At 40.9% G+C, this 27,383-nt stretch overlaps 2 protein-coding genes across 3 annotated transcripts; both read left to right on the forward strand.

Moving 5' to 3' along the window:
* Window positions 1–3,936: 3,936 nt before the first annotated feature.
* Window positions 3,937–8,779, forward strand: NDUFC1 (NADH:ubiquinone oxidoreductase subunit C1). Its single transcript, XM_036241451.1, has 4 exons — window positions 3,937–4,036; window positions 4,553–4,656; window positions 6,925–7,004; window positions 8,653–8,779. The coding sequence occupies exons 1-3, from the start codon at window positions 3,970–3,972 to the stop codon at window positions 6,982–6,984; spliced, it is 231 nt and encodes a 76-aa protein (XP_036097344.1). The 5' UTR covers window positions 3,937–3,969; the 3' UTR covers window positions 6,985–7,004; window positions 8,653–8,779.
* An 8,284-nt stretch (window positions 8,780–17,063) lies between these two features.
* LOC118615844 (mitochondria localized glutamic acid rich protein) lies at window positions 17,064–26,274 on the forward strand. Of its 2 annotated transcripts, none has more exons than XM_036241085.1 (4): window positions 17,064–17,199; window positions 20,896–20,999; window positions 24,015–24,108; window positions 25,677–26,274. In XM_036241085.1, exons 1-4 carry the CDS (start codon window positions 17,118–17,120, stop codon window positions 26,198–26,200), a joined length of 804 nt encoding a protein of 267 aa, XP_036096978.1. In that variant the 5' UTR covers window positions 17,064–17,117; the 3' UTR covers window positions 26,201–26,274. The 2 variants fall into 2 exon arrangements, with proteins under 2 accessions (XP_036096978.1, XP_036096979.1); XM_036241086.1 differs by lacking the exon at window positions 17,064–17,199 and adding an exon at window positions 17,857–18,004.
* Window positions 26,275–27,383: the final 1,109 nt, after the last annotated feature.

The following is a 27,383-nucleotide window of genomic DNA, read 5'->3' on the forward strand; positions in this document are numbered from 1 at the left end:
AGCCCTGGCCAGTTTGGCTCAGCGGTTAGAGCGTTGGCCTGCGGTCCAGAGAGACCCGGGTTCGGTTCCCGCTAAGGGCACGTACTTCGGTTGCAGTTTGTCCCCGGCCTTGGTTGGTCGTGCGGGTGGCAGCCACTCGATGTGTCCCTTCACGTCGATGTTTCTCTCTCTCTCTCCCTTCCTCTCTCTCCCTCCCACTCTATCTGTACAAAAAAATGGAAAAAATATCCTCGAGTGAGGATTAAAAAAAACAAAAAACAAAAAGCAATCACATTAAAACTAAGTTTTAAAAGTGGCATTCCATCAATAATCTATAGTTTTTCATATCATTTGAGCCATTTGTACCCATATTATGATTATCTCTCTCCAGATCCTGAATTCCATCCATAGCATTATTGCATCATGAATCTTTAAATAATATGTGCAGTAACTTTGCTCTTTTAAATTATTTACCCAGATATTTTACTGTTTTCAGCTTCCTCTTCCTTAACTTCTCGAAGGTGTGAGTTAAGTAAGATGTTTCCCAGTGGAAAAATCTGGGACTAATGCTTGGGTTTTCTGCTATCTTGAATGCCTTCTCCTTTTGCCTGGGTCATAAATAAGGTTTTAGTAGTCAAATCATGGGATCTCCTCAATTTCTGTGATCTCTCTTCAAAAGTTTCATTAAGAAAATTGTATCTAGCCCTGGCTGCCTTTGCTCAGTGGTTAGAGCGTTGGCCTGCGGTCCAGAGAGACCTGGGTTCCGTTCCCGCTAAGGGCATGTATCTGGGTTGCAGTTTGTCCCTGGCCCTGGTTGGGTCATATGGGTGGCAGCCACTCGATGTGTCCCCTTCACGTCAATGTTTCTCTCTCTCTCTCCCCCCTCCCACTCTATCTGAACAAAAAAATGGAAAAATGTCCTTGAGTGAGGATAAAAAAAAGAAAGAAAGAAAGAAAATTGTATCTACAGGAAACCGAGTTTGAGTTTTGGAATGTGGCCAGTTTTGTGTTGTTTTTGGTTATTGTTAATCCTGACAGGAGGATACTTTTCCATCAACTTTTTAGAGAGTGGAAGGGAGGCAGGGAGAGAGAGAAACGGATGTGAGAGACACACATCCAAATCGATTGGCTGCTTCCCACAGGACCTGGACCTGGATGGGGATCGAACTTGAACCCAGGTACCTGCCCTCAGGCAGCGCTCTAACCATTGGGCAACACTGGTCGGGGCTGGAATATGGCCAGTTTTCAATCTTTTTTAGAACCAAGAACAGCCCTGGCCGGTTTGGCTCAGCGGTTAGAGCGTCAGCCTGCGGTCTGAGAGACCCGGGTTCGGTTCCCGCTAAGGGCATGTACCTCGGTTGCAGTTTGTCCCCGGCCCTGGTTGGGTTGTGCGGGTGGCAGCCGCTCGCTGTGTCCCTTTCGCGTAGATGTTTCTCTCTCTCTCTCTCCCTCTCCCACTCTATCTGAACAAAAATATGGAAAAATGTCCTCGGGTGAGGATAAACACACACACACACACACACACACACACACACACACACAAAAACCAAGTACAAACTTAGAATTTATAAAAACAGTTGTAAATTTGTAATAACATTTGAACTTCATTGTCCCTTTTGAAAGGTCTTTCTTTTGACTATCTGAACTATAAAAAGATAGAAAAATTGCCTAACTTCAGGTTTAAGGTTTTCTTTAAGGTTAGAATTAGAGTTAGAGTTAGGTTTAGTGTTAGGGTTAGAATTACATTTAGGATTAAAGTTAGGTTTATGGTTACTGGTAGGTATTAGGTTTAGGGTGTGGTAGAGTTAGGTTTAGGGTTATGGTTAGGGTTTGGTGTAGGGTTAGAGTTAGATTACTTTTAGGGTTACGGTTAGATTTAGGTTTACAGTTATGTTTAGGTTTAGGGTTAGGTTTATATTTAGAGTTAGGGATGGCTTCATAGCCAAACGACCCTATAGCAATATTTTTTGCTATAGTTTTCTAAATTTCTTCTGTAAATAATATACTGTTTTCCCCTTAGGTGAAGAAAATTTCCTGTGCTTTGAAACAAACAGTAGTTTCCACCAGAAGCTAAGCATCTAAATAGATGAGAGAAATGTGCTTATACTTGATCACTCTCCCAAAATATACACCAGTAAAAGGATCCAGGGGCCAAAAAAACAAAACTGCCTTTTCCAGTAGCAGTACCGAAACTGGCAATTTGCTTACTGGCTCTGTGTGCTCTGACTAAATCAGGCTTCTGTTCCAACTTGTTGGATACAAGCAAAAGCTGTGTCAGGACAAGCTTACAAGGGATGGTGTAGAAAGGATATACAACTGACAGGTTGCTGAGTGGACAAGAAGAGAAGAAGTTGAGACCCAACAACTGAGTCAGCATATTAGCTGCGTGGTTTGCTTACTTGAGCCTGGGTCCAGGAGGCTCAAACTAGGTTACAAACTATAAAGTAACTCACAATTTAGCAGTCTATTTAGCTATCAATTACATGTGAAAATGAACCAGAAAGCATAATACAATTATTTCACTCTTTAGTTAATAATTTTGGGTTAAAATGTTTTTCAATTACACAGCTAAAGAAAATATAGAAGGAAAAGAGATTTGCTAACATTTATTTTGCTTTTAAAATGAATCTAAATGGCATACTGTATAAAGGATTAGAGTTAAATTATTAAAATTTATTATCTCTTTTACCTATACATGTTTTTACTAAGTCTTTACACATCAGATCAAATTGAGAATTGACTGCACAAAAATCTGGTTCAACTGTGAAAGACAAAACCTACTGAATGATGTCTTTCACAGGCAAAACCAAGTTGTTTACAAACTATGTGTCCCAAGGACCCTATAGGATAGGTTTTTAAAAATTGTTTTTATTCATTTTTTTTTTTAAAGAGAGAGAGAGGAAGGGAGAGAGAAAAACATCAATGTGAGAAACACTGATTGGCTGCCTCCTGCATGTCCCTTACTGGGGCTCCAGCGCACAACCCAGGCATGTGCCCTGACCGGGAATCTAACCAGGACCTCAGTCGATGGGACTGTGCTCAGTCCACTGAGCCACACTGGTGGAGCTCTATAGGACAAGTTGGTTTTATGTTGCAGATGTAAAACAGGCATAGAGAGGTTAAGTAATTTGCCTAAAATTCAAGCAGCTAAAGAGGTGTGAACAGGAATGGCACTTTGAACCCCGCCCTTCATCTCATGGCCCCAGGGGACTGTTAGGTGGGCTAAGGAGGATCTCTTAAAGAAAAAAAAAAAAAAAGGATCACCAAAATCTAAGATCAGAAGACCTTAATCTGAATCCCACCTCCCCCAGTTGTGTGATCTTGAGTGGATCAGGGCACTTATTTTCAAATTCAAGGATTCTCTTTTCCTCACTGGGTTGTCAGGCTTTCCTATGATAGCGCGAGTAAACAGGCTTTAGGAACTGTCAGAGGTCTTTCCAAATATAAGGTATAACATATCTTGGATGAATAGCTTATCTTCTTTGAGCTTCACAGTAAATTGAAGATAAAAATCACAGCATGTCATGCGGTCATGCGGTGAAGATGAAAAGAGACAATGCATATAAACTACATGATGCATTAATGCACAGTGCCTGGAACACAGAATTCAACCAACATGCCAGCTATTTTTCAACACACTTCACTTTCAGTGTTCTGGCTCCTGGCGTAGATTTTAGTAAATCTCTTGATAGGTGTCACGGGGGAGGGGCCTGAAATAAACTCTCAGAGGACAGAGAAGAGGATAAACTGCCTCTTCCTCCCTCCTCCCTGCCCCACCACACACACCTTGAACCATTTCCTGCCGAACCCCATTTTACAGACGGGAGACAGAGACCGGAGTTAGAGTACCTGCTGTAACCGACTCTCAGTCAATGCCTCGGGGCGGCCGGCCGCGGCGCCGGCGAGTCCCCGGCCTCCTCCGCCAGGGGACGCTCGGCCCGCGGCGCCTGCGAGAGATCCGGCCGGAGGGGGCGGAGCCGGCCCGGCAAGATGGCGCCGTCCGCGTGGGTGCGCTCCTTCTCCAGGCTGCTGGCCCCGGCCCGGCTCCCGAGCGGCTGTGAGTGTCCCTCCGCGTGCAGGCCCCCCCGCCTGCCCAGCCTGCCCAGCCTGCCCTTCCCCGGGAGGACCCAGCTCGCGGGGGCGAGGGGTGGCCGCCGCCCGGGCTCGTCCTGCAGTGACCTTCGCCGCCCTGTGTCCCGGAGCCCACGCCTGGCTCCACCCCTGACTCCCGGTTCCCCATCACCGCCGACCCTCTTCCAAGTACCTCCCGACCTCTCTGGGTCTGTGCGAATGGACCTTGGGTTCCCCCTCCCCCCTCTTTGCCAGAGGGAAGACCCTCCTGGGGGCCCTTCCTACCCGCCCACTCCCGAGTCTTTGAAGGCGTCTGGGGGGCAGGGGCGACCGGTCGGGCTCTGCCGGTGGCCCAGGGCGAGTTACTTGACCTCTCTGAACCTCTGTTTCCTTGGCCGTTTAAAGGGGAGGGGGTTGAAGGGAGAATTAAATGTGATAATGCACATGCTTTTTCCAACAAGGAGACAAGTTACAGATTTACAGACTCCCTGTCCCCTTTCAGCGGCCGCGCGGTCAAAGTTCTATGTTCGGGAGCCGCTACACGACAAGCCCGACTGGCTGAAAGTTGGGTTGACCTTGGGCACTTCCGTCTTCTTGTGGATCTGTGTAAGTCTTGACCCCCTTCTGTCGTGTGACCCCCCGCCCCGGACACAGTGGGGAGGAGAAACACGTGTGAGATGGAAGGCTGTGAGCAAATCTCTCACGCAGTAGGATAGTTATATAATCGCTGACAACATACTTCTCTGGAAATCCCAAGGACTCACAGTAAGATTTCAGTGGCATGAGAAAACAGGATGAAGCTGAAATTTCTGTCATTCGTTGCTACTTAGCATGGTTTTGTTATGAATGGCAGTTTTACTACATATTAGCCTTTATTTTATTTATTTTTATTTTTATCCTCACCCGAGGACATTTTTCGATTGATTTTTAGAGTGGAAGGGAGAGGGGGAGGGGGAGAGGGAGAGGGACAGGGGAGGGAGAAACATTGATGGGAGAGAGACACATGGATGGGTTGCCGCCCACACGACCCTGACCAGGGGTAGGATCCAGCCTGCAACCCAGGTACCTGCCCTGGACAGAGAATGGAACCAGGAGACCTTCGGTGGGAGGGCTGATGCTCTAACTGCTAGGTCAAATAGGCCGGGGCTATTTTAGTTTTTAATGAGGATGGAGGCTGGTTGGGGTTTTATGAAGGCACTTTTCTCCGATGCTATAGAGACAAACCATCAGTGAACAATCTATATAAATTAAATCCTGTTAGACTTCCAAAACATAAGAGTTTAATCATTGGTTTGTATAAATACATTGTTGGAAATTGTACTTAGTGGGTAGCACCTTTTGTTGGAAATTGTACTTAGTGGGGGGGGGGGGGTCCTTTACAATATGCCAAATGCTTTATATATAAAAACTTATTTAATATTCTCAACTACACAATGTGGTAGGTATTATTATTGTGGTAGGTACTGTTATTGGGGTAGGTCCTATTATCCATTGACCTTTAACAGATGAGGAAAACACTTGGAGAAATTAGTTTGCTGAACTAATTTCTAACTTCTAACTCTCTAACTTCAGAGCTAGTTACACTATAGAGCACTCTGAAATATTGGCTCCCTATAGATAACTTTTTAAAAAGTTGACTCAAAGTATCTGTGCTACATTAATATTTAAAATTTTTGTTTTGTACCTAATGGGTTTGGGACTTCTCCACTGCCCCCAGCTCCAACTCTGGATCTCTTATTTTGGATTTTCCGCATTAAAGTGGTTCAGCTTGCTCAACTGGTGTGGCTCAGTGGTTGAGCATCATCGACTCATGGATCAAGAGGTCACAGGTTCAATTCCCAGTCAGGGCACATGCCCAGGTTTCAGGCTCAATCCACAGTAGGGGGCTTGCAGGAGGCAGCCATTCAATGTTCTTCTCTCATCGATGTTTCTCCCTCTCCCTTCCCTATCTCTAAAAATAAATAAAAACATATTAAAAATAAATAAGTAAATACAGTGGTTCAGCTCTTTCAAATGGGAAGGAGCAAGAGATGTTGAAAGTCACAACCTAACAACAATAACTAATCCTTTTTAAAATAATGTTATAATGACCCTAGCCAGGTAGCTCAGATGGTTGGAGCGTCCTCCCTATATGCCAAGGTAGCAGGTGTGATTCCTAGTCAGGGCACATCCAAGAATCAACCAGTGAATGCATAGATAAGTGGAATAGCAAATCGATGTTTCTCTCTCTCTCATCAGTAAAAAAAAATAATGTTATAATGAAATTTTATACATTCTTAAAGTTTGCCTAAAAAGGAGCTTGATTGCTGCTGAGAGCTGTCATTGAAATTAAATCTTTGATTGCAGTGAATGTCACCCTATATCAACCATTATTCTACTTAGGTATTGTCAGACAGTGGTTCTAAGAAAGTAGCTGTCCTCCATGACATCTAATTCACATATAGTTGGGGGTGGGGTTGTTTATTCACTCACAGTATCAAATTTGTAAGGTTAAAATTATAATACATACCCACCAACCAGCCCAAACCCCATTTAATAACCAAGTCCTGCTTTGTTGTGTTGGTTTAGCTCCTCTGTGGTAAGGCATTTCATTAACTACCTACTGAATGAAGTAATTTAGTTGGCAAGAGTTGAATTTAAACTTTTAAGTGTTGCCTTCTCAAATTGAGTATGTCAGATTGTGATGAACAGGCACATACTTTACAATTTTTGGACTTTTGCATCTTTTACTTAGCCTTTTATTTCTAACTAGAATAGTTGTAATTCTTTTAATCTATCCTCATTCCTTTGCAAAATATAAATATTAGTTAGCTTCCTCCTCTTTAATTTGCCAGGATGATAACATTTCTAATTTTAACTCTTACCTCCTTCTAGCTCATCAGACAACATAATGAAGATGTTTTAGAGTATAAAAGAAGAAATGGGTTGGAATAAACTTTTTAAATACTAATACAGTAAGTATGCAGTTTTCTAGGATGAATAGATTATGCTAGTTAATTTGAACTTTTTAAATAATGTATTTGGTTGTTTTTTTAAAATTAGGTTTATGCTTTTTAGCACCTAAATTTCTGTCTTTGACAAATCTATGAATTTTTAATACCTTGACCAAGCATCAGTTAGCAAAATCATTTTTAACCATTATGCTCTGCCTGTGTTCAAAGAGTTATGTTTAAGAATGAAACCAAAATCATTTTATTTTATTAAATCTAATAGGGCTATACACAGTGCCTTCATAGCACTTATGATAAGTTGTCATTATTAGTATATATATTTTTTAATATCTGTTTGTCATATCCCACATTTGAATGTAAATTCCATGAGAACAGGAACCCTGTCTATTTTATGAATCATCATGTACGCAACAACTTGCTCAGTGCCTGATCCAACTAGGAGTTTTATATTTGTTGGATAGACAAATGTATAAGGGCAGGCAGTAGATTGTTAAGTTTTACGGCATGACCGTTTCATTATGATTGTTACTATAACTAACACCCAATTGTACAATTCCTGGTAAAACATAGCTGTGAACAAGGTAGCAAGCATACTCTATATGGTCTGTGATTCTGTGACTTAAAGAAAGAATGAGCCCTGGCCGGTTCGGCTCAGCGGTTGGAGTGTCGGCCTGTGGTACAGAGAGATCTGGGTTCGGTTCCCGCTAAGGGCACGTACCTCAGTTGCAGTTTGTCCCCGGCCCTGGTTGGTTGTGCGGGTGGCAGCCACTCGATGTGTCCCTTCACATCGATGTTTCTCTCTCTCTCTCTCTCTCTTCCTCTGTCTCCCTCCCGCTCTATCTGAACAAAAAATGGAAAAATGTCCTCGAGTGAGGATAAAAAATAAATAAATAAATAAATAAAAAGAAAGAAAGAATGAGTTTATATATATTATATATACAGATAGAGAGAGAGAGAGAGAGATTAGGTTGATTAAAGTAGACAACTTATTTCTGCTGAGTATAATAGTAACCACTAATGTATACTTTCTCTCCCATATTTAACTCTCAAACTCAGCTCTTTAGGATTTGATTATCCAAATTTTTTGCCTTTTAAAAAAAAATTAATATCACCTTGCCTATATCACTACTTCAGTTAACCAGTCAAGAGATAAAAATGAGCCCTGGCCGGTTTTGCTCAGTGGTTAGAGCGTTGGCCTGCGTTCCAGAGAGACCTGAGTTCGGTTCCCACTAAGGGCATGTACCTCGGTTCAGTCTGTCCCCAGCCCTGGTTGGGTTGTGCGGGTGGCAGCCACTCAATGTGTCCCTTTCACATTGATGTTTTTCTCTTTCTCTCTCTCTCTCCCTCCCCCTCCCTCCCTCCCTCTCACTCTATCTGAACAAAAAATGGAAAAAATGTCCTCAGGTGAGTATAAAAAAAAGAGAAAGAGATAAAAATGAAATAGATATTTACATCAAAACCAGGTGCTTTCGCTACTTTTATGTAGTTCAATTAAAATATTTTTTGCTAACACTTGAAATGAAAGGTTAGGGTTAGGGATTTGTTACCTAGACTTTCCTTGGTGCTCTAAGGTGAATTATTCAAGACAGTCTAATTTTAATATTTCTGCTGGTTAGTGCTATAATTTAATTTTTTTTCCTCTTCCTTGTAGGTATGCTCCAAATAGCGATTAAAGCATTTCCAATCTGTTGAGTTGGAAACGTAAGAGAAAAGTTATATGTGAATGTATGTTGTCAGCATTTGTGTTTTGCATCATTAAATGAAAAAATAAAAATAAATCTGTATTGTTCAGATTGTATATATTGTGCCTGTGTAGAAAATGTCAATTCTAAGGTATATTATTAGAAGTATTATCAAGGTACCATATGATAACAGGGTCAGTGGTAATTAAGGGCCCATTGGTAGGAAAACTTAAGGAGATAGATTAAAAAATCACTAAGAAAGGATTTACTCTTTATATTAACTTTTCATTTCTAATCAAAACACATGTTCATTAGTGCATCAGGGTGATGGAACTACTTTATTACTCAAAATACAAAAGAGCCCAAATACTCTTTTCTTCTAAAGGAGTCATTTTGGTTAACTCAGAAGTAAAGTTAAATTCTATTATCAGAGTTTCTTCTCACTCCATTTCTTTGAATTTGAGTGATTTTTCACTTGGATGACTGGTTATGGCAACACGAAGTTTGTTGTCCCTTTTCTGCTAATGATACTTTCATCCAGTGGTTAGCAAACTCCTGACTGTTTTTCCTCATCACAACTTTCTTGTGAATCAGTTAAAACGTATTTATATGCCACTTTGTTAACTTGTAATTTAAACACTTAGTATACCACACATTAAAAAAATTATGTGTCTTCATTCTGATGTTAAGTGGAAAGGTTTATTGCCTTATAATTGGCTTTATGTGTGTTTGGGGCCCTGGCCAGCACTTATTGTGGGAGATTCATGACAATGCCTTGGTAAGTCACTTCTGAATATAAATTTAAAGTTACTTTATTTTGGAATAATTATTTAATCCAAATTCAGTGAAAGACCAAATGAGCCCTGCTAATTTGCATTAACTATTAATTAGCATTAACTATTAACTGTTGTCAATTTGGAGTCCTAGTTAATAGAGTTGAAAGGACCTTAGGGGTCATCCAGACTAAGCTCATAATTTTACAAATGCAAAACTAGAGGTGAACATCAATTGGCTGCCTCCTACATGCCAACCACTGGTTTGCCCAATATCACTGTGGTAGGTAGAATAATGGACCCCCAAAGATGACCATGTCCTACTCCCTGGAATCTGTGTACAGGTTAGGTTACATGGCAAAGGGGAATTAAGGCTGTAGATGCAATTAAGTTTGCTAATCAGCTGGCATTGAGATGGGGAGATTATCCTGGATTAGCTGGTTGGGCCCCTTGTAATCACAAGGGTCCATCAGTAGAAGATGGGTGCATGATTGTGTGTGAAAGTGAAGTGATGTAAGACTCAGCTGGCCATTGCTACCTTTGAAGATGAAAGGGGGCCAAGAGCCAAAGATTGGAAAAGTCAAAGTCACACAACCTGTTGTCACCTTGATTTTATAACTTTTGTTTCTTTTTATAGATTTTAGGGGTGGGGTGGGGAAGAGCAATGGAAATATCGATGAAAGAGCACATTGATTGGCCCGGCCAGTGTGCCTCAGTGGTTGAGTGTTGACCCATGTACCAAGAGGTCATCGGTTCAATTCCCAGTCAGAGCACATGCCCAGGTTGTGAGCCAGATCCCTAGTGGGGAGCATGCAGGAGGCGGCCAATTGATGTTCTCTCTCATCGATGTTTCTATCTCTCTCTCCCTCTCCCTAAAATTAATAAAGAAAAAAATTTTTTTTAAATCAATAAAGGAAAAAAAAATAGAACATCAATTGGCTGCCTCCTACATGCCCTCCACTGGGGATTTGTCCCACAGCCTGGGCATGTGCCTTGACTGGGAATCAAACCGGTGGCCTCTTGGTGCATGGATTGATGCTCAACCACTGAGCCACACCGGCTGGCTGTTGTCACCTTGATTTTAGACCACTGAGACCTATGTCAGATTTCTCACCTACAAAACTGAAAGACAATAAATCTTTTCTGTGTTTTTTTTAATCCTCACCCAGATATTTTTCATCAGATAAGAGTGGGAGGGAGGGAGAGAGGGAAAATCATCGATGCAAGAAAGACTGGTTGCCTCCTGTACAACCCAACCAGGGCTGGGACGAATGAACCACAACTGAGGTATGTGCCCTCCCTTGACCGGCATCGAACCTGTGATGTATTTGTCTGTGAGCCAATGCTCTAACTACTGAACCAAACCGGCCAGGGTGAATCTTGTCTGTTTTAACATTGAGCTTGTGGTAGCAGCAGTAGGAAACTACTTTTGTCACATGGCAACAGAGACCAAAAAGTCCGGTATCAACTCCCAATTCAAGGCACTTTCCAATAAAACACTTAAAAATTCATTTTCCTAAAGGAAACAGAAAACTCTAAGACACTTGAAATTCTGGACACTGAATTTAATTGAAAATAAAATATAACTGCAATAGACCAATGTCTACTGTATGTCTGGCCTTGAGAATAGCAACCCTGTGTGGACTTTTTTCTTGATTGTGCCTGTATAACTCCAGGGGGAGCCATTGGTGAAGACCAGGGCTGTCCGAGACCGGTCCGCAGTGATGGAAATGTTCTGTCTGTGGTCCAGTGTAGCAGCCACTACTCCCGTGTGGCCACTGAGCATTTGGAATGTGATTAATGTGGCTGAATTTATCATATTTAATTATAGTTAAGTAGCCACAAGGGGCAGGTAGCACAGATGTAGATTGTGCTATGAGTAAATACTTTCTAGAGTTGTGCTACATAATATTGCTGGTAAAAAACAAAACAAAAAACTTTCTAAATTAAATATTGAAACTTAATTCAAACTATGTTAAGTTAGAAGAAGATTATGAGGATATAGAGTGACTCATAGACCCCAAGAGTAGAAATATACCTGGCCTCAGAAATAATTGGGGCCTGGGACTCAAATGTCATCAAGATTTTTGCTCTTGGCTCTGCTGTCTGTGTATCTGCTGTGAAGCCTCTGCATGCAGACCTCTTCCCCAATCCACATTGTAAAGAGATGGCCACAGTCCTAAGTTCCTGGGTTTACATTTCAGTTCAAGGGAGTAACTGGACTGAACAAAAATCATTCTGATTCTATTTATTTTTTCTTTATTTATATTTAAATTTTTAAATCCTCACCCAAGGATATTTTTCTGTTTATCTTCAGATAGAGTGCGAAGGAGAGAGAGAGAGAGAGAACATCGACGTGAGAGGGACACATTGACTGGTTGCCTCCCCCACAACCCTGACCAGAGCCCGGGACAAACCGCAACCGAGGAATGTGCCCTTGTCTGGAATCGAAACCAACTCATTGGTCCATGGGCCAACGTTCTACCGCTGAGTCAAACTGGCCTAGGCCTTTATTTATTTTTAGAGAGGAAGGTAAGATAGAGATAGAAACATTGATGAGAGAGAACATTGACCATATCTTGCATGCCCCCCACTGGGCACGTGCCCTGACCAGGAATTGAATTGGTGACCTCTTGGTGCATGGGTCTATGCTCAACCACTGAGCCACACCAGCTGGGTTCATTCTGATTCCAAATTCCCAAGAGGAACTGTGGTCAAATGATGGTTCCTTTAGAAATCTTGTGAGACTTCCCATGAAAAAGAGGATGCAAACAAAATGTAGTTGTATGTCAAATACAGTCAAGTTTTTTATTAGATCAAAATCAGGTAGTACTTTTTTCAGATTTAGTGTTTGTGAGATAGCAACTTCTTTTCTTAAGTTGCTATGGGAAAAAACAGGCTATATAAATTTCAACTATAAGTGGTTATGGGTTGAATTATGGCCCCCCAAAAGATATGTTGAAGTCCTAATCCCCAGCATCTCAGAATGTGATCTAATTTGGAAGTAAGGTCATTGCAGATGTAATTTGTTAAGGTGAGTTCATACTGGAGTAGGGTGGGTCCTTAATCCAGGATGACTGATATATTTATAAGAAGTGAAAAGACAGCCCTGGCCGGTTTGGCTCAGCGGTTAGAGCGTCCGCCTGCGGTCTGGAGAGGCCCGGGTTCGGTTCCCGCTAAGGGCATGTACCTCGGTTGCAGTTTGTCCCCGGCCCTGGTTGGTCGTGCGGGTGGCAGCCACTCGATGTGTCCCTTTCACATTGATGTTTCCCTCTCTCTCTCTCTTCCTCTCTCTCCCTCCCACTCTGTCTGTACAAAAAATGGAAAAATGTCCTCTGATGAGTATTAAAAAAATAAATAAATAAAAATGTTTTAAAAAAAAAAAAAAAAAAAAAAAAAAAAAAGAAGTGAAAAGACAGAGATGACACAGGGAGAAGACAACTATGTAATGATGGAGGCAGAGATTGAAATGATGCATCTATAACCCAAGGATTACCAGCAAACATCAGAAACTAGAAGAGGCAAGGAAGGATTCTCCCATACAGTTTCAGAGAGGGCATGGCTCTGCCAACACCTTGATTTCAGAGTCCTAGCCTCTAGCACTGTGAGAGAATAAATTTCTACTTTAAGCCATCCAAGTGTGTAGTAATTTGTTATGGTAGCCTTAGGAAAATAATACAGAAGTATTCAGAATATCATGTTTATTTTGCTACAGAAGAGAAAGTGAGTAGATGGGGGAGGAGGGAGAGTACTCAGTGACCTCCAAGAATAGTTTTAGAATTACCGTCTTGATTACCCTCTCCCCTTCATTTTATCTAAATATTTTAGGCTATCAGGACTTTCTTAGGCGCTTGCTAATTTGTCTTCCTAGATACTCTTCTAAATTGTTTCACTTTAGCCCTTTCCAGGTTGCTTGGTTGGAGCGTCATCCCATACACCAAAAGGTATCAGGTTTGATTCCTGGTCAGGGCACATCCCAGGTTGTGGGTTTGACACCTGGTCTGGATACGTACCAGAAACAACCAATTGATGTTTCTCTCTCTGCCTCTCTCCCTTCCTCTCTCTCTAAAAATCAATAAAAACATATTCTCGGGTGAGGATTAAAAATTATTTTAAAATAAATTGTTTCACTTTATATCCATATTGGTCTGTTGAAAGTGTACGGTCATAACCTAGGAATTTAGTGCTAAAGAAAAAAAGCTATTTCTAGGTTTTTTTGAAGTTTAGGAAATCACTCAGTCTTTGAAAATTGCTTTTAATTATATAGCACTTAAGCCTTGAGTAAGTATGATTCATATTGTCAGTAGAGGACCTCACAGTGTTTTTAAAACTAGTTTCTCTGTCAATAGTCACAATTAGGTAGAGGTCATCTTAGATAAGCCAAGTTATCTCTGACCCTAGATTCTTGTTTTTCCAAGACCAAAAAAAAATGTCAAGGATGTGCTCAAGGGCAGCATTGTAAACAGTGTGACTAACAGTTGGGGAACTTGCTCAAGCTGCAGAGTCTTCTACAGCAAAGACTTGATTGTAAAATTCTCTCGGGTTTGGGAGAAACAGCTTGCCACTGAGTGAGTCTGACAACCCAGAAGCGTCTCCTCTCTTGAGAAATGTTTCAAGATGTGGAGAGTTTGCCATCAAACAGGAAGGCCAAATATCTTCCAGGAGCAGTAGTGTAGGTAGCAAATTCCCTTTCATCCAAGAGGCATGAGCTTTTAACTAAGATGAAAAGAGATCTGGAGAAGTGTCACTATTTCAGGCTTTGCTTTTCCCCGCTGGGATGGCCACATCTAATCTAGAGGACTTGATAAACTCCCCGCTAGACGTGACCATCTGTCAGATAAGGTGGTGGAACACAGCGGTTGCTGTCATGTGTACACTGCAAGGCAGCAGGACGCAGAGAGGGAGCCTCGAGCTTCATCTTAGCTGGAGGTAGAATCTTACACTGCCCCCACCAACTAGCTGAGCGTTTCACACCCAACATGCTTTAGCGCTCACAACAACCCTGTGAATACAGTAATTATGCACATTTTACTCATACCAGTAAATCAGACCTGGTATTTGACTCCCAAACTCAGGCTCTTATCCACACTGTTATACTACCTTGATTTTTTTCATATGTAACAGTGATAATCAACATTCCCCCCCACCTCTTTAAGAGTGTTAAGAAGATGAAGTAGAAAAATAGGTGTGACAACACTTTGGGAAAAGTTTTTAAAGCCCTATATAACGTGTTATTTTTGCATTGTTTAAACCAGTTCGGTTGTAACCAAAAGCCTTAGATTACATTTACTATTGATATCTGGCCAGAGATTTCTTTGTGATCATTGACCCCACTGACAATGGGCTTGGTTCAGTGTCTCTTTAACCTCTGTGAGTGACAGCAGAATTCATATCTTGCTCATTAAAGAATGCCCTGGAGCAGTGCCTAACATTATTCTCAATAAATGTTTGTGAAATAAATTATAACCAATCCCCAGCATCTAGCACAGGCCCTAGCATATTGTAGGCATTTTGACAGATATTTATAGACAATCTGATGGAACCTAGGGCTAATCCAGAAGAACTCAGATTACACCCAGACCCCAAGTTTACACTAGTTCTAAAGGGGAGCCTAAAATAGTGTCCTGGGAGCCATCACCATTTACAAATGTTCATTCAGAAAGAATTATTTTTAGGAAAGCTTCCAACACATTAAATACCTATAATGCATGCAGTATAAATGCATTTACTACCTTTGACTATTCTCCCTGGCAACCAAATAAAAATTCAGCCCTAAAGAAGGAAAGAATGAGCTGTAGTGGTAGACATACTTGTTTTCTTTCTTTCTTTTTTTTTTGTTAATCCTCATCTGAGAATATTTTTCCACTGATTTTTTGAGATAGAGTGGAAGGGAGGGAGGGAAGGAGAGAGAGAAACATCGATGTGAGAGAGACACATCAATTGGTTGTCTCCCTGAACAACCCCTACCTGGGCCAGGGATTGAACCTGCAACCCAAGTATGTGCCCTTAACTGGGAATCAAACCCATGACCCTTCGTTCCTGGGGCCCAGGCTCTAATGCTGAGCCAAGCTGGCAAGGGCTGTTCTTTTGTTTTTAAATTTTAAATTGGGTCACACTGAACCGGGGTGGTTAAGAGTGCTCTGGACAGATTTGGTTTTATTGGTCAATCTGTCCAAGTTGCTAGCAGTTCATTAAACATTCTACACCACCAGTGAGATAGATAATCATGTATACCTGATGCTGGTCAAAGGTAGCAAGTGTACTAATCTTCATTTTGTTACTTTCAGGACTACCTAACTTCTTGGTAGAGGCCTGGGGTCTAGTCCCTTCCTCTGCTGCTTCAAGCCTACATTTGACTGTCTTTAACTGCTGATTACCTAATTGCTCTTGTTAAGTGTTTGATCCCTAGGAATAGCTAGCTACTGCGAATAAAAAAAAAAAAAAGTCGCTCTGACCATTGGTTTGTACTCTTCAAATGACTATGTTAAATGTTATTAGAACTGTGTTCAAAACTAGAGTCTCCAAAGAATGTTTAGTTATTAAGTAGCAAATGAGCAAATATGTTGTCTGTAACATGCCTTGGAGAGAATTTGGAACTAGAAAAATGATGTTCATGTCCTTTTTTTTTTTGTTAAATGACTATTAGTCCCTAAACATCCCTCCCCACCACCCTGTCATTTGCTAAAGGCAATAATTCAATAATTGCCACCTTCCTTAGAAAGTTGAAATGAGAATTAAAGGAAATAAAATTTGAAAGTGCTTTATAAACTGTCAAGTGTCAAACACACCCAAGGGGTTCTAGTAGGACATGGTCCCTACCAAACATTAATCATTTAGAAAATGTTATAAACATAAATGATTGGTTTTCATATTCAAACAAATTATTGAAATGGGGGGGATGAATTCAGCATTTTTATTTGATGTGCAAATGCTAGTCTCATATTTCATAGAAAAATATACAGTATTTGGAGTTTATATTTAAAGTCATTTTGGCCCCTGCTGGGTAGCTCAATTGCTTACAGGGTTCTCATAAGCCAAGGTTGCAGTTTCATCACAGGTCAGGGAACATACAAGAAGCATAAATAAGTGGAACAACAAATCTCTCTCTCTCAAATCAAATTAAAATAAAGTCAATGTAACAGTGAATTGCTTAGAGTCAGGCATTGCCTGGGAATTTTACGATTCTGAACATCAGCGCACTGAGGGGAGGCCGAGGCTACCCCTCTCCCCACCCCCTTTCCACTCCTAGGGAGAGTTAAGAGGGTATGTGAGATAAGGTGAGTTCATATTTCACCCGGAATGTAACCAAAGTGTATGTCTTATTCCGGATGCGAACCCCGAAACACTTCCAACGTTCACTGAGGAATTCCATTTAGCGCAATAGTGCCGGCAAGCAGGTGACAGCGACGTCTCTGGGTTCCCTATCCTTTTTCTGAGATGCCTCCATCAGCTTCTTGGACTTCGGAAAAAGCAAAAGAGCTTCGAGGAGGGTCGAGGGAGGATGGGGCAGACGACTCACCCCCCCCCTCCCCGCAGAGCCTCCGGGGCAGAGCTGGGTAGGGGTCCGCGCCCCTCCCCGGGGCGGGGCTGGCTTGGGCTCACCGCGCCCTGCAGCCAGGGTGCAGGCGGCAGAGGTTGCAGCGCAGGGCTCAGCGGGCGCGATGTATCTCCGAAGAGCGGTCTCCAAGACCCTGGCGCTGCCGCTGAGGGCGCCCCCCAGCCCCGCGCCACTCCGGAAGGACGGTGAGTGCCAGGCGCTGGCTCTGTCCAAGCAGAAGAGGACAGGAGCTTCGCGCCCGGATCCTGCGGGCGCCCCTGTACCTGTCTGCCCCCAGTGGGCCAAACCCGCCCCGGAGCAGCATAAGCCTGGGGTGGGGGTGGGGATGGGGGATGGAGCAAAATGAGGAAGGGTCGCGGGAAGATACGCCGAAGTTCTTGGGAGACTTTAAAAGTAGAGAAACTTTCCAGCGCGGCTTCTGATTCCGAACTCGTCTTCCTGAGTTCAAATCTTGGTGTTGGGCAAGTGCTTTAACCTAGTTTCTTCCTTTTTTAAAAATGGGGACTATTACGGTTGAGTTTTAATGGGTTGATGTGTAGTTGACGCACTTAGAAAAGTGGCCGGTTAACACACGCTTGGCTTACCACTTTTATTGCTGTAGGGGCCAGTGTGTTCCCCACGTTCAAGGGGAAGCAGAGGCATGGGGTGGAGGGGAAGGTCGGCACTGCCCAGAGAGCCCGGCAGGGTGCGGGACAGGGTGCCGGCCCAGTGGAAGTTCGTTAAGGCTCTTGAGTAAATAAACTCAAGACTTGGCCAGGTCGCGGCAGCCTCGACCCACGAGCCTGGGCCCTGGGCATCCGCCGGCGAGGAAGCGGCCTTCAAAGCACTTTCTTGGTGGCTGCAAATAGACCTGGAGCTGTCCAGCCGTTTGCCTCGATCGTCCGTGTATCTATCGCCTTTCGATGTGCGAATTCATGGGAAAAGAAAGCGTATTCAGAAATTTCCTACAGGGGAAGTTGTACTGCGAGCTGGAAGCTTATTAATTGACAGGTACGCAAGCACCTAGCACGGTGCCTGGGACACTGTAGGTACTTCGGTGAGAGCGTGGGAGTATCTGTCAATCGCACCCGGTTCGCACGCTCGCTTGCGGTTCTGCCCCAGCCGGCTCTTTCCGAGTCCTCATCGGCCTCCCCTCCCTTTTCCGTGTCCTAATTGGGGGGCTGCAGCTAGAGCACTTTGTGGAAAATCTCAGTTCTCCCTTCGCGTCTCCTCTCTTCCTAAGGCTTGTCAGGCAGCTTTAGCCCAGTTTGTGCATCTGAGCTCAAGAGAGAGAAAAGACTCGCGTAAAATTCTATGTTCACTTCGATTAGGCCTGTGCAGGTGGTGGTGGTGGGAGGGAAGGAAGGTCTGTCCAGCTAGCTTTATTTTCCTCTTAAAATGCTGATGGGAAGAAGCTGTCTTACAAGTAACAGAAATAAGGCTTCTTCGTTTTCCTTGATCTTTATACCAAATGAAACAGAGCAAATTTTTTTCACGGATGAAATAGAAGCTATTCATATTAAACTTTTGAAGGTAAAGGGCTCTTGTGATACGGGGGATGGGGAGAAAGATGAGACCGAAGACCTGGCCTTTTTTCGAATTACCTGTCTGCATCTGTCATCACGCACCTTTTTTTTTTTGTAGCTGCACATGCTTCAAGTAATTTCCTCTCCAACGCGGGGCAAAAGAAAATGGATTTAAAATTTCTAAATAGGTAGTTAGCAATACTGGTTGTAGCAGTGCTGGTCTTTTTCAAACGTTCACCTAATTACTTTTTGTAGCACTGATTTGCTTGTGTATTTGAAGAACTATTATTGAGTGGATATTTGACTTCAGTCATGGACATCAATTAACCTTTCATTGATTCTTTCCACTTTGACGAAAAATAAAATTGTTTCAGTTTTATTGAAGGATAAAATGTAATTGCCTCATCAAATTTTGGTTTTGGTTTTTCCTTTTAAAATGTAACTTTTTAATGAATAAATAAATAATTTTAGGTTTATAATAGAGCATTGGAAAAAAACACAGAAATGCAAAATAGAAGTCACCTGTAATCCTATTACTCGGTGAATACCATTATTTACACTTTAGTATATACAGTGGTCCAGACTTTTTTCCCCTCATGCATTTTTTCCTTATGCAGATTGCTTTTACAAATCTGGATAGTCCTACAGAGATTAATGTTTCACTTAATATATTGTACATATTTTCTCAAGTAAATATTCTTTTGGAAAAATTATATCTATTTGTTTCCCATTGTATGAATATGCTAAAATTTGTCTAATTTATCCATATTGAATATTTTTTCCCATTTCACTGCTCTTTTAAATAACTTTGCCATAATTGTATTTGTATTTAAGTCTTTACTTAACTCTCTAATAATTTTATTTATTCCTATTTTTAAAATCTTTTTGACATTTATGTCTGGTTGACAACTATAAAACTTACATATTCCCTATGTGATAACAGATGTATTTTTAAACTAACAAAAGCCCCACTACAAATCAATACTATAACCTCTTATCATAGCCTACTGGGGCACATTTACGGGGAAAATATTTTTTTCTATGAGATGGTCATTTATATTCAAACTAAGAACATATATGTGAATTTTTTTTTCTAATTTTACTGCTACAAAGATTCGTAATCAGTGCAAATTTCTTAAGACATGCCCTCTGCAAATCATAAGTTCTTACTAGTCCCCACACCCATACCCTTTATGTCAGGCCACATTAAACTCCTTTATCCTTTTCCTGTTACACAACTCAGGCCACATGTTGCGCCTTCTGCCTCCAGTGCAGTTTTCCCTTCCTTTAGTTATCTGACAAACTCCTACTTCCTTCAAAACTCAGATAAGGTCTTTTTAGTAGTGACAGCTGCCTTGAGCCAACTAGCTGAGCTTTTCCACTGCATTTTCAGGCTGTTGTTACAGCTTCTACTTCCATCTATGAGAGCATTTGTCATACTGCATTGAAAGTATCGTCTACAATTATGTGCCTGGACACCTGTTCCTTTTTTCTAGACTGAGCTACTTGAGGCTAGGAATCTTGTGTGTCTTGTTTACAGTTATAGCCTAATGTTTCTAAGAATGCCAAACACATAATAGGTGCTCAACTGTATTTGTCAAAGGATAAAAAATGTCTCTACATTTTTATCTGTAAAATAAATAATTTGAGCTATGAACTTTAAGCTCCTTCTAGCTTTGATTCTATTGTAAAAATTCAATGCCAGGGAATATGGTATATAGAAATTCTAGCACTACAGAGTAAATATATTTAAATATAAGAATACAGCACTTTTATCTATTTCTATTAGTTTGTACAGAATTGTAATTCTATTTAGATATGATCTTGTTGCAACATTTGTCCTAGAAAAGCTCCTCACTGTCCACTTTAAAGGCTTTATATGAGAAATACAGATCTACATTTGTATTATAGATTTATAGAAGTGTGTTAGATTCCGGTATATGTGTTTTTTAACATATACATTTTAAGTACAAATATATTTAATTCATTTTTAAAAAAATAATCCTTTCCATTAAATCTTGTGGTAGAGTGTACATAGTAAATGGATTTCTTCTGCTTATATGCATCTTGTTTGACAGTTAAAATTGTTTTGTGCTTTTGTCATTTCTCCTTACCCATGCCTGAACTCCTTCCAAGAAAAGTATGGTGCTAAGCATCAGAATGACAGGTTTCATAAGTACTTGTCAAATTAGACTGGGAAAATGTCAAGTGGAATCATTACCATACCTCATAATACTACATTCCCTTAAACTAAAGTCACTTGATGTTAATAGATTCTAGGTTCACTGAGTAGAAAATTTTTAAAAAACATAATTATTTAAAATAGTTTTGCTTAAATGGTGGAACTCACTGTGTTTTTTAAACTTGTTGTTCTAGCATCTCTTCGCTGGGTGTCGTCTAACAAGTTCCCTGGATCATCTGGATCAAATATGATCTACTATCTGGTTGTAGGTGTCACGGTCAGTGCTGGTGGATACTATGTAAGTGTTTAACCATAGTGTTTAGGAATTCACATCTTTTACAACGTGTGGTAAAACTCAAAGCAATGTTAAGGTCAGGACATGGGACTAAATAACAATATTATGAAGCTTTTTCAGGTATAAAATCAATATTTCTTAGTACTACTAACTATGGGTGACTTTCAATAAAAACAATGTTATTATAAATTCTAATAATAGTAGCTAACATTTGAGTGTCATGTGACAATCAGGGCTCATTTACTAATTACAACAATTCTATAAGATAGATACTATTATTAATATTTAATGGGAACTGTTTTGAAGGATTAACTTTTTAAAAAATTAATAGACCTTTCCCTGGCCAGTTTGGCTCAGCGGTTAGAGAATCAGCCCTCACACCAAAGGGTCACAGGTTCGATTCCTGCTCCACATTGATGTTTCTCTCTCCTCCCACCCCCTTCTACTCTATCTAAAAATCAATGGAAAAATATCCTTGGGTGATAATTTTAAAAAATTTAATAGACTTTATTTTTTAGAGCAGTTGTAGGTTTACAGAAAAATGAACAGAAAGTTCCCATGTACTTCCTCTCGTCCCTGTCCCCATTTTTCCCTACCAACAATCTTGCTTTAGTGTGGTATGTTTGTTTCTACTGATCAGTCAATGTCGATACATTACTACTAACTGAAGTCCATAGCTTACACTGGGTTTCACTCTTTGTGTTGTTCATTATATGGGTTTTGACAAATGGGTAATGACATGTCTCCACCATGACAGTATCATCCAGAGTATTTCTACTACCCTAAAAATCCCTTGTGCTCCTTAGTCATTCTTCCCTCCCCAATATTTTTACTGTCTCCATAGTTTTCTTATTAGTTTTATATCTTTATATGCTCTTATTATTTTTAAAAGTAATGTTTATAGTTTTTAAAAAATTCAAAATAGACATATATAAAATTAAAACAATGTTTTCCTCCCTAGTCCCCATATCCACCCCACTCCCAGATAATCACTGCAAAACAAAGCTTTTAGTAATATGATTTTAGAACTAAAACAATGAAACATTTGTGATTAAATAAGATAAGCCTATTGAATCATTCCCCATTCTGTCATAAACTTTCTAAATTGAGATCTACTCTTCATTATGAATAAAAGTAAATTCTTTAGAAACCACTAGAATACACAATCACTACGTTTTGGTTTGACTGCATAAAGGGATTTTTAGTCATACCTAGGAGCAGTTTGTAGGACTACATAGATGGCCAAATCTAAATACATATTCTAACCTTCAGGATTTTGAGAGCCTCAAGAAGCCAGGAAACTTCAAACATGTCACTTATCCTCCACTAACCTACCAGCTTTCACTCATACCCAGATTCCTTTGCTTCTACTATCATTCTACTGCTTAATGTTGACTTCACTACCCACAGCTACTACAGTTGGATAACGCCACTGGAAAAATAGATATTGGACTAGGCCTTATGATTATGTGGGAAGTGGAAGACTTACCTTCATCTGGGTATCACTATACCCCTAATTATGTTTACTAGTGAGAGACACGAACCTCTCCTGTCTGCTAAATCTTTCTTTGCAAAAGCTATCTTAAACTAGAAAGTTATAAACTGGCTACTCCTGGGAGCCCTTTCTAGCTTGGCTGTCTCACAATGGGAGTGAAGTTGGACAGGTGATGATTTCTGTGTCCCCTTCCACCTCTAAGATTATGTAGTTTTAATCTTAAATGTTGGAAACCTGAATTCCTAAGAATCTTAGGCTACTTTCAGAAAGACATACCAAAAGTGAGGTACTCGGAAACCTGTATGCTAGTCTTCCCCTCCCCTTCCTTGTCCTTACTACAATACGTTCTGTATTAGATTTGTCTGAACTGAATCCATAGATGCTCAGTAGCTAAGAGCAGTTTTTCATTTCCAAGTAAAATCTACTAGGGCCTCTTCGAATCTGAGGAAGGCTCACATCATTTCAACTATTTGAGGGTCTAGGTATTTTAAAAAACATAATGCCAGACTGCTTTATGAACGTTGTGGTATATTTTGTATGTTTTTATTGATTTTTTTTTTTTTTTTTGCATTTATTTTCAGATAGAGCAGGAGGAGAGAGGGAGTAAGAGAGAGAGAGAGAAACATCGATGCGAGAGAGACCCACCTAGTGGTTGCCACCCACACGATCCCAACCAGGGCCGGGGACAAACTGCAACCCAGGTACATGCCATTAGTGGGAACCAAACCTGGGACTCTCTGGTCAAACTGACCAGGGCTTTATTGATTTTTTAGAGAGAGAGAAAGGGAGAGAGAGATAGAAACATCAGTCGGCTCCCTCCTGCATGCCCCCCACTGGGGATGGAGCCCGCAACCCCGGGCAGGTGCCCTGACCGGGAATCGAACTTGGACCTCTCAGTCCATGGGGTGGTGTTCAATCCCATTGTGGTATATTAAATACTTAAGTTTAATAAAGAAATAATATAATTTGGAAATTACTTCCAAAGTCTAAATTTGAGGGCCTCTCTGCTAACAGGCCTTTCTTCTACTCTGTGCCTGACCGTTAGTTTTGGAAAAGCTAGGTTCTCTAGGCCACACGAGTGTGAATTATTCTAATATCACCATCTCGTCTACTCTGCTTAAAGTAGTTTTTTCTCACTCTGTGTTCTAGCCCATGAGCAGTAAGACAAATGCCCCTTGAACAATAAGACTGACTAGCTCCTGAGATGCAATTCAGGGATGTCCTTCTACACAGGTCCAGTCAGCACTGGTGCAGCTTACTGGCCCTATAAGCTGTCTTTGTCTTTTGTATACTGTGCATGTTTTCCGTTATCCTTGACCCTTGTCAAGGATAGAGCATTTGCGTCTTTCCTTCTTTATGGATTCTACTTAATGAAAAAGGTTTCCAAAAAGGAAATAAAAGAGTAGATGATATGCATTGATTTCTTTTCTTTGAATTGTATATACCTTTGAATTTGGTATGATGAATATAATACATGACAAAAAATGCTCAAGAAATAAACTTAAGCACACATTTGCTTTCAGACTTACAGGACAATAACATCAGAGCAAGTCAAACATACTGAACATAAAACAAATTTGAAAGAAAAGGCCACAACAGAGTTACAGTCACTTCAAGGTAAGGTGAATTTATTATTATTATTATTATTATTTTCCTTAAGGCTCTGATTTTCATTATCTTAGCCTTGCTTTTGGCTTCTTTACTAACTTAATCCAGAATGGCTCTGGGTAGGAGTTCATTCAAAAAGGAAAAGCCCAATGAAAACCTAGAGGATATTATTAAATGTTTTGAATAAGTGCATTTAATAAACCAGCAGTTTTGACTCTGTGTGGTAATATTACTTTTTCCCTACTCAGGCTCCCGTTCATGCAGGCATAATTTTAGTATCTGCCTCTTAGCAGCTTGACATTTTATTTTCCGCATTATTTTTTTTAATCATAAAACTAATTTTTGTTTCGGTTTTGGCTAAGACCATCCGGTGTCTTTGCCCAAAGTACACTTGGCATCAGTCCTGTCTGTTGAGTCCCTCAGTTGATCTGATGAATAAAATGGCAACCACAGGAACAAAAACTTTATATTTTCACCCAAGTAAATATTTGTTGCCTTAAACTGTTTGCTTAAATCATACTGTCTTCCATTTCAGCTATAATATTATTATCAATTACTATGATCACTGTTTGGTGACAGAGATAACCGCTGCTCATGGACCAGTTTTAACCTTTCAGTCATGACAACAATAAGAAACAGAATGTTGTTAGTAAATATTATTGAATGTAATCATAAGAAAGCTGATTGTAATAGTAACAAAATGCAGCATTTTCATAGCATTTCAGTGGATTTAAACCCCTTTTTACACACAGTGTTTTAATCAATCCTCACAATAGTTATGTGAAATGGATATCATTAATATCCCCAATTTAAGGATGACAAAACTGAGATTGGGAATAAATTAGTGACTCCTCAGAGTCAATGGCTGGTAAGTTGGGTACATTTCCATGATTTCTCATGATGGGTTGGCTGATTTATTTTCCTGTTCTTTGTATTTGAATAAATAATATATGTAAATTATTTGTTGTTGTTTTTGTTTGTTTTTATCTTCACCTGAGGACATTTTTGCATTTATTCTCAGATAGAGCAGGAGGGAGAGAGGGGGGAAGAGAGAGAGAGAGAAATATGATGTGAGAGAGACACATCAATGGTTGCCACCCACACAATCCCAACCGGCTGGGGACAAACTGCAACCAAGGTATGTGCCCCTTAGTGGGGAACCGAACCCGGACTCTGGTTCTTGGGCTGACACTCTAACCGATGAGCCAAACTGGCCAGGGCTGTAAATTATTTTTTTTAAGTTCAACATGTTCAAAGGGTTTGCAGAAAAGCAGATCCCCTATTTTCTTTCCCCAGAGGCAACCAATAATACCAATTTCTCTAAAACCCCTTGAAGAGAGTCTTTGCAAATATAGCCATCTAGGTATATAAGTTACCCTCCTTCTGTCCTAATACAAATAGTACCAAACTGTATACCTTGCTCTTTCCCTTACTTTTTCCCCTTAGTCTACCTTGAAGACCATTACATATCAGTACATATAGATCTGTCTCATTTATTTTTAGGTGACTGCACAGTGTTCCACTGTCTTCCTATGCTCTCTCGATTAATACTTTGCTGAATGGACTGCATTTTACAGGTGCAGAGGAGAACCTTGCAGGAGCAGAGAAAGCAAGTGCAGAAGCCCCTGAAGTGTCTTCGGCGGAGGCTCGGGTGGTCGATGCGGGAGAAATCTCCGAGGCTACCGCTGCAGTGGGGGCAGTGGCTCCGGCCTGTCCAGAGGCTGCGGGGGCCGCTCAGGGGGGGACCACCGCAGTGGGCGCCGAAACCCGCCCAGAGGTCCCAAATGCGGCCGCCGAGGAAAGCGCCCAAGTCAGTGCCCAAACGACCTCGGAGGTCACCAGTGCAGCTCCGGATGAAGCCGTTGCCATCAGGAATGAAGAAGGTACGACCGAGAACCAAGGCGTTGCCATCAGTGACGACGAAGGTACAACAGAGAAGGAAAGCGTTGCCCTCAGTGACGGCGAAGGTACAACAGAGAAGGAAAGCTTTGGTGAAGGTGCTGCGCTGGAAGGACACCCTCCTGTGGGGTCAGAATCCTCTGCTGGGGATGTTGTAGAGGGAGAAGCCCGTGTTGGTGCTGAGGCCACAGCTCAGGGCTAATTATACAGAGCGACACCAAAACGCTAGAGGGATTCTGGGAGCTGCTTTTGTAGTTTTAGTCAGTTTAGCTTTTTTTTTTTAAGCCTTCTTTTCTAGAAAATTTGAATGTGCCTCAAAGATTTTTGCCATCTACTGATAGGTTTCAGGAATGATTTAAGACTTTACGTGTCTGAAGTGTTCTAGTCTCTGGGGTCTAAATATGACATTGCAGTACAGAGTTTCATCTTTGGATTTAAGTTTTTTTGTCATAGGAATTGAGCTCTCTGCACAACCTGCCTTCATTTTAATTTTACTGTTCCTTCACCTTACTGTAATGTATGTAAATCTAGATTCTCAAGTTTTGATTTAAACTCGTTTAAATAAAATTGAAAATCTTTAGTGCCTCTATTTTTATTCACTCATATTTATGTATATAAATAATACAATGAACATACACGCATATAACATCACATGAACACTGCAATATTATCCAAGAAATCATGTAATCTAAGGACTCTGCATATAGCAACATGTGTCCTTTCTCCTGTCTATATAGCATGGGGGCTGTGCTCCTATTCTCCATTTCACTTTAGGTCAGTTTAATCATTGTTTATTAAGGACTTCCACTTTATGCCAGGAGTCATTCATTCATCTACAAATATTAACTGACCACCTGTAACCTACCAGTTTTAAGAGTTGAGAATTTTTAGAATGATAAAAGTCCTGCCTTTCCCAGTTTATATTCTAGAGTATGATCAAACAATAAACAGATCAAACAATAAACAAGATAAATAAGAAAACCTCATAGTGGATTAGATACTGATACGTGTTTAAAAAGAAAATAATGAAAGTGAAAGGGTTATACGTGTTGGTTAGGGATTGTCAATTTAGACGGGGCAGCCAGAGACAGCCTTACTTAGAAGCTGTCTTGTGAGTAAAACCTGAAGGATGTATAAGGGACTAAGTCATGAGGTCATGGGGGGGTGGGCAGAGGAGAATCATTCCAGATGTCGCAAGGTGGCCAGAGTGGCTAAAGTGGAGCGAAAAAGAGGGACAATAGTTGGAGATGCTTTCAGAGAGAAAGAGAACAGTTGTGCAGGGTGGGCTAGATCATGCAGGGTCTGGTAAGTTTGGGCTGTACTTGGAGTAAGTTGGGGAGTTGTACTAGATGCTGTGGGAGCTCTGTCTAGAGCCCCTTAAATGG

Source organism: Molossus molossus, unplaced genomic scaffold (assembly GCF_014108415.1).
Source record: "Molossus molossus isolate mMolMol1 unplaced genomic scaffold, mMolMol1.p scaffold_m16_p_4, whole genome shotgun sequence".
NCBI lineage: Eukaryota > Metazoa > Chordata > Mammalia > Chiroptera > Molossidae > Molossus > Molossus molossus.

Excerpts from the sequence above, each read along its gene's own strand:
- NDUFC1 (XM_036241451.1), top strand. The coding sequence starts at position 3,970 with ATGGCGCCGTCCGCGTGGGTGCGCTCCTTCTCCAGGCTGCTGGCCCCG. Across the intron at positions 4,037-4,552 it reads GGCCCGGCTCCCGAGCGGCT|CGGCCGCGCGGTCAAAGTTC; the intron begins GTGAGTGTCCCT and ends GTCCCCTTTCAG. Across the intron at positions 4,657-6,924 it reads CCGTCTTCTTGTGGATCTGT|CTCATCAGACAACATAATGA; the intron begins GTAAGTCTTGAC and ends ACCTCCTTCTAG.
- LOC118615844 (XM_036241085.1), top strand. The coding sequence starts at position 17,118 with ATGTATCTCCGAAGAGCGGTCTCCAAGACCCTGGCGCTGCCGCTGAGG. Across the intron at positions 17,200-20,895 it reads CGCGCCACTCCGGAAGGACG|CATCTCTTCGCTGGGTGTCG; the intron begins GTGAGTGCCAGG and ends TTGTTGTTCTAG. Across the intron at positions 21,000-24,014 it reads TCAGTGCTGGTGGATACTAT|ACTTACAGGACAATAACATC; the intron begins GTAAGTGTTTAA and ends ATTTGCTTTCAG.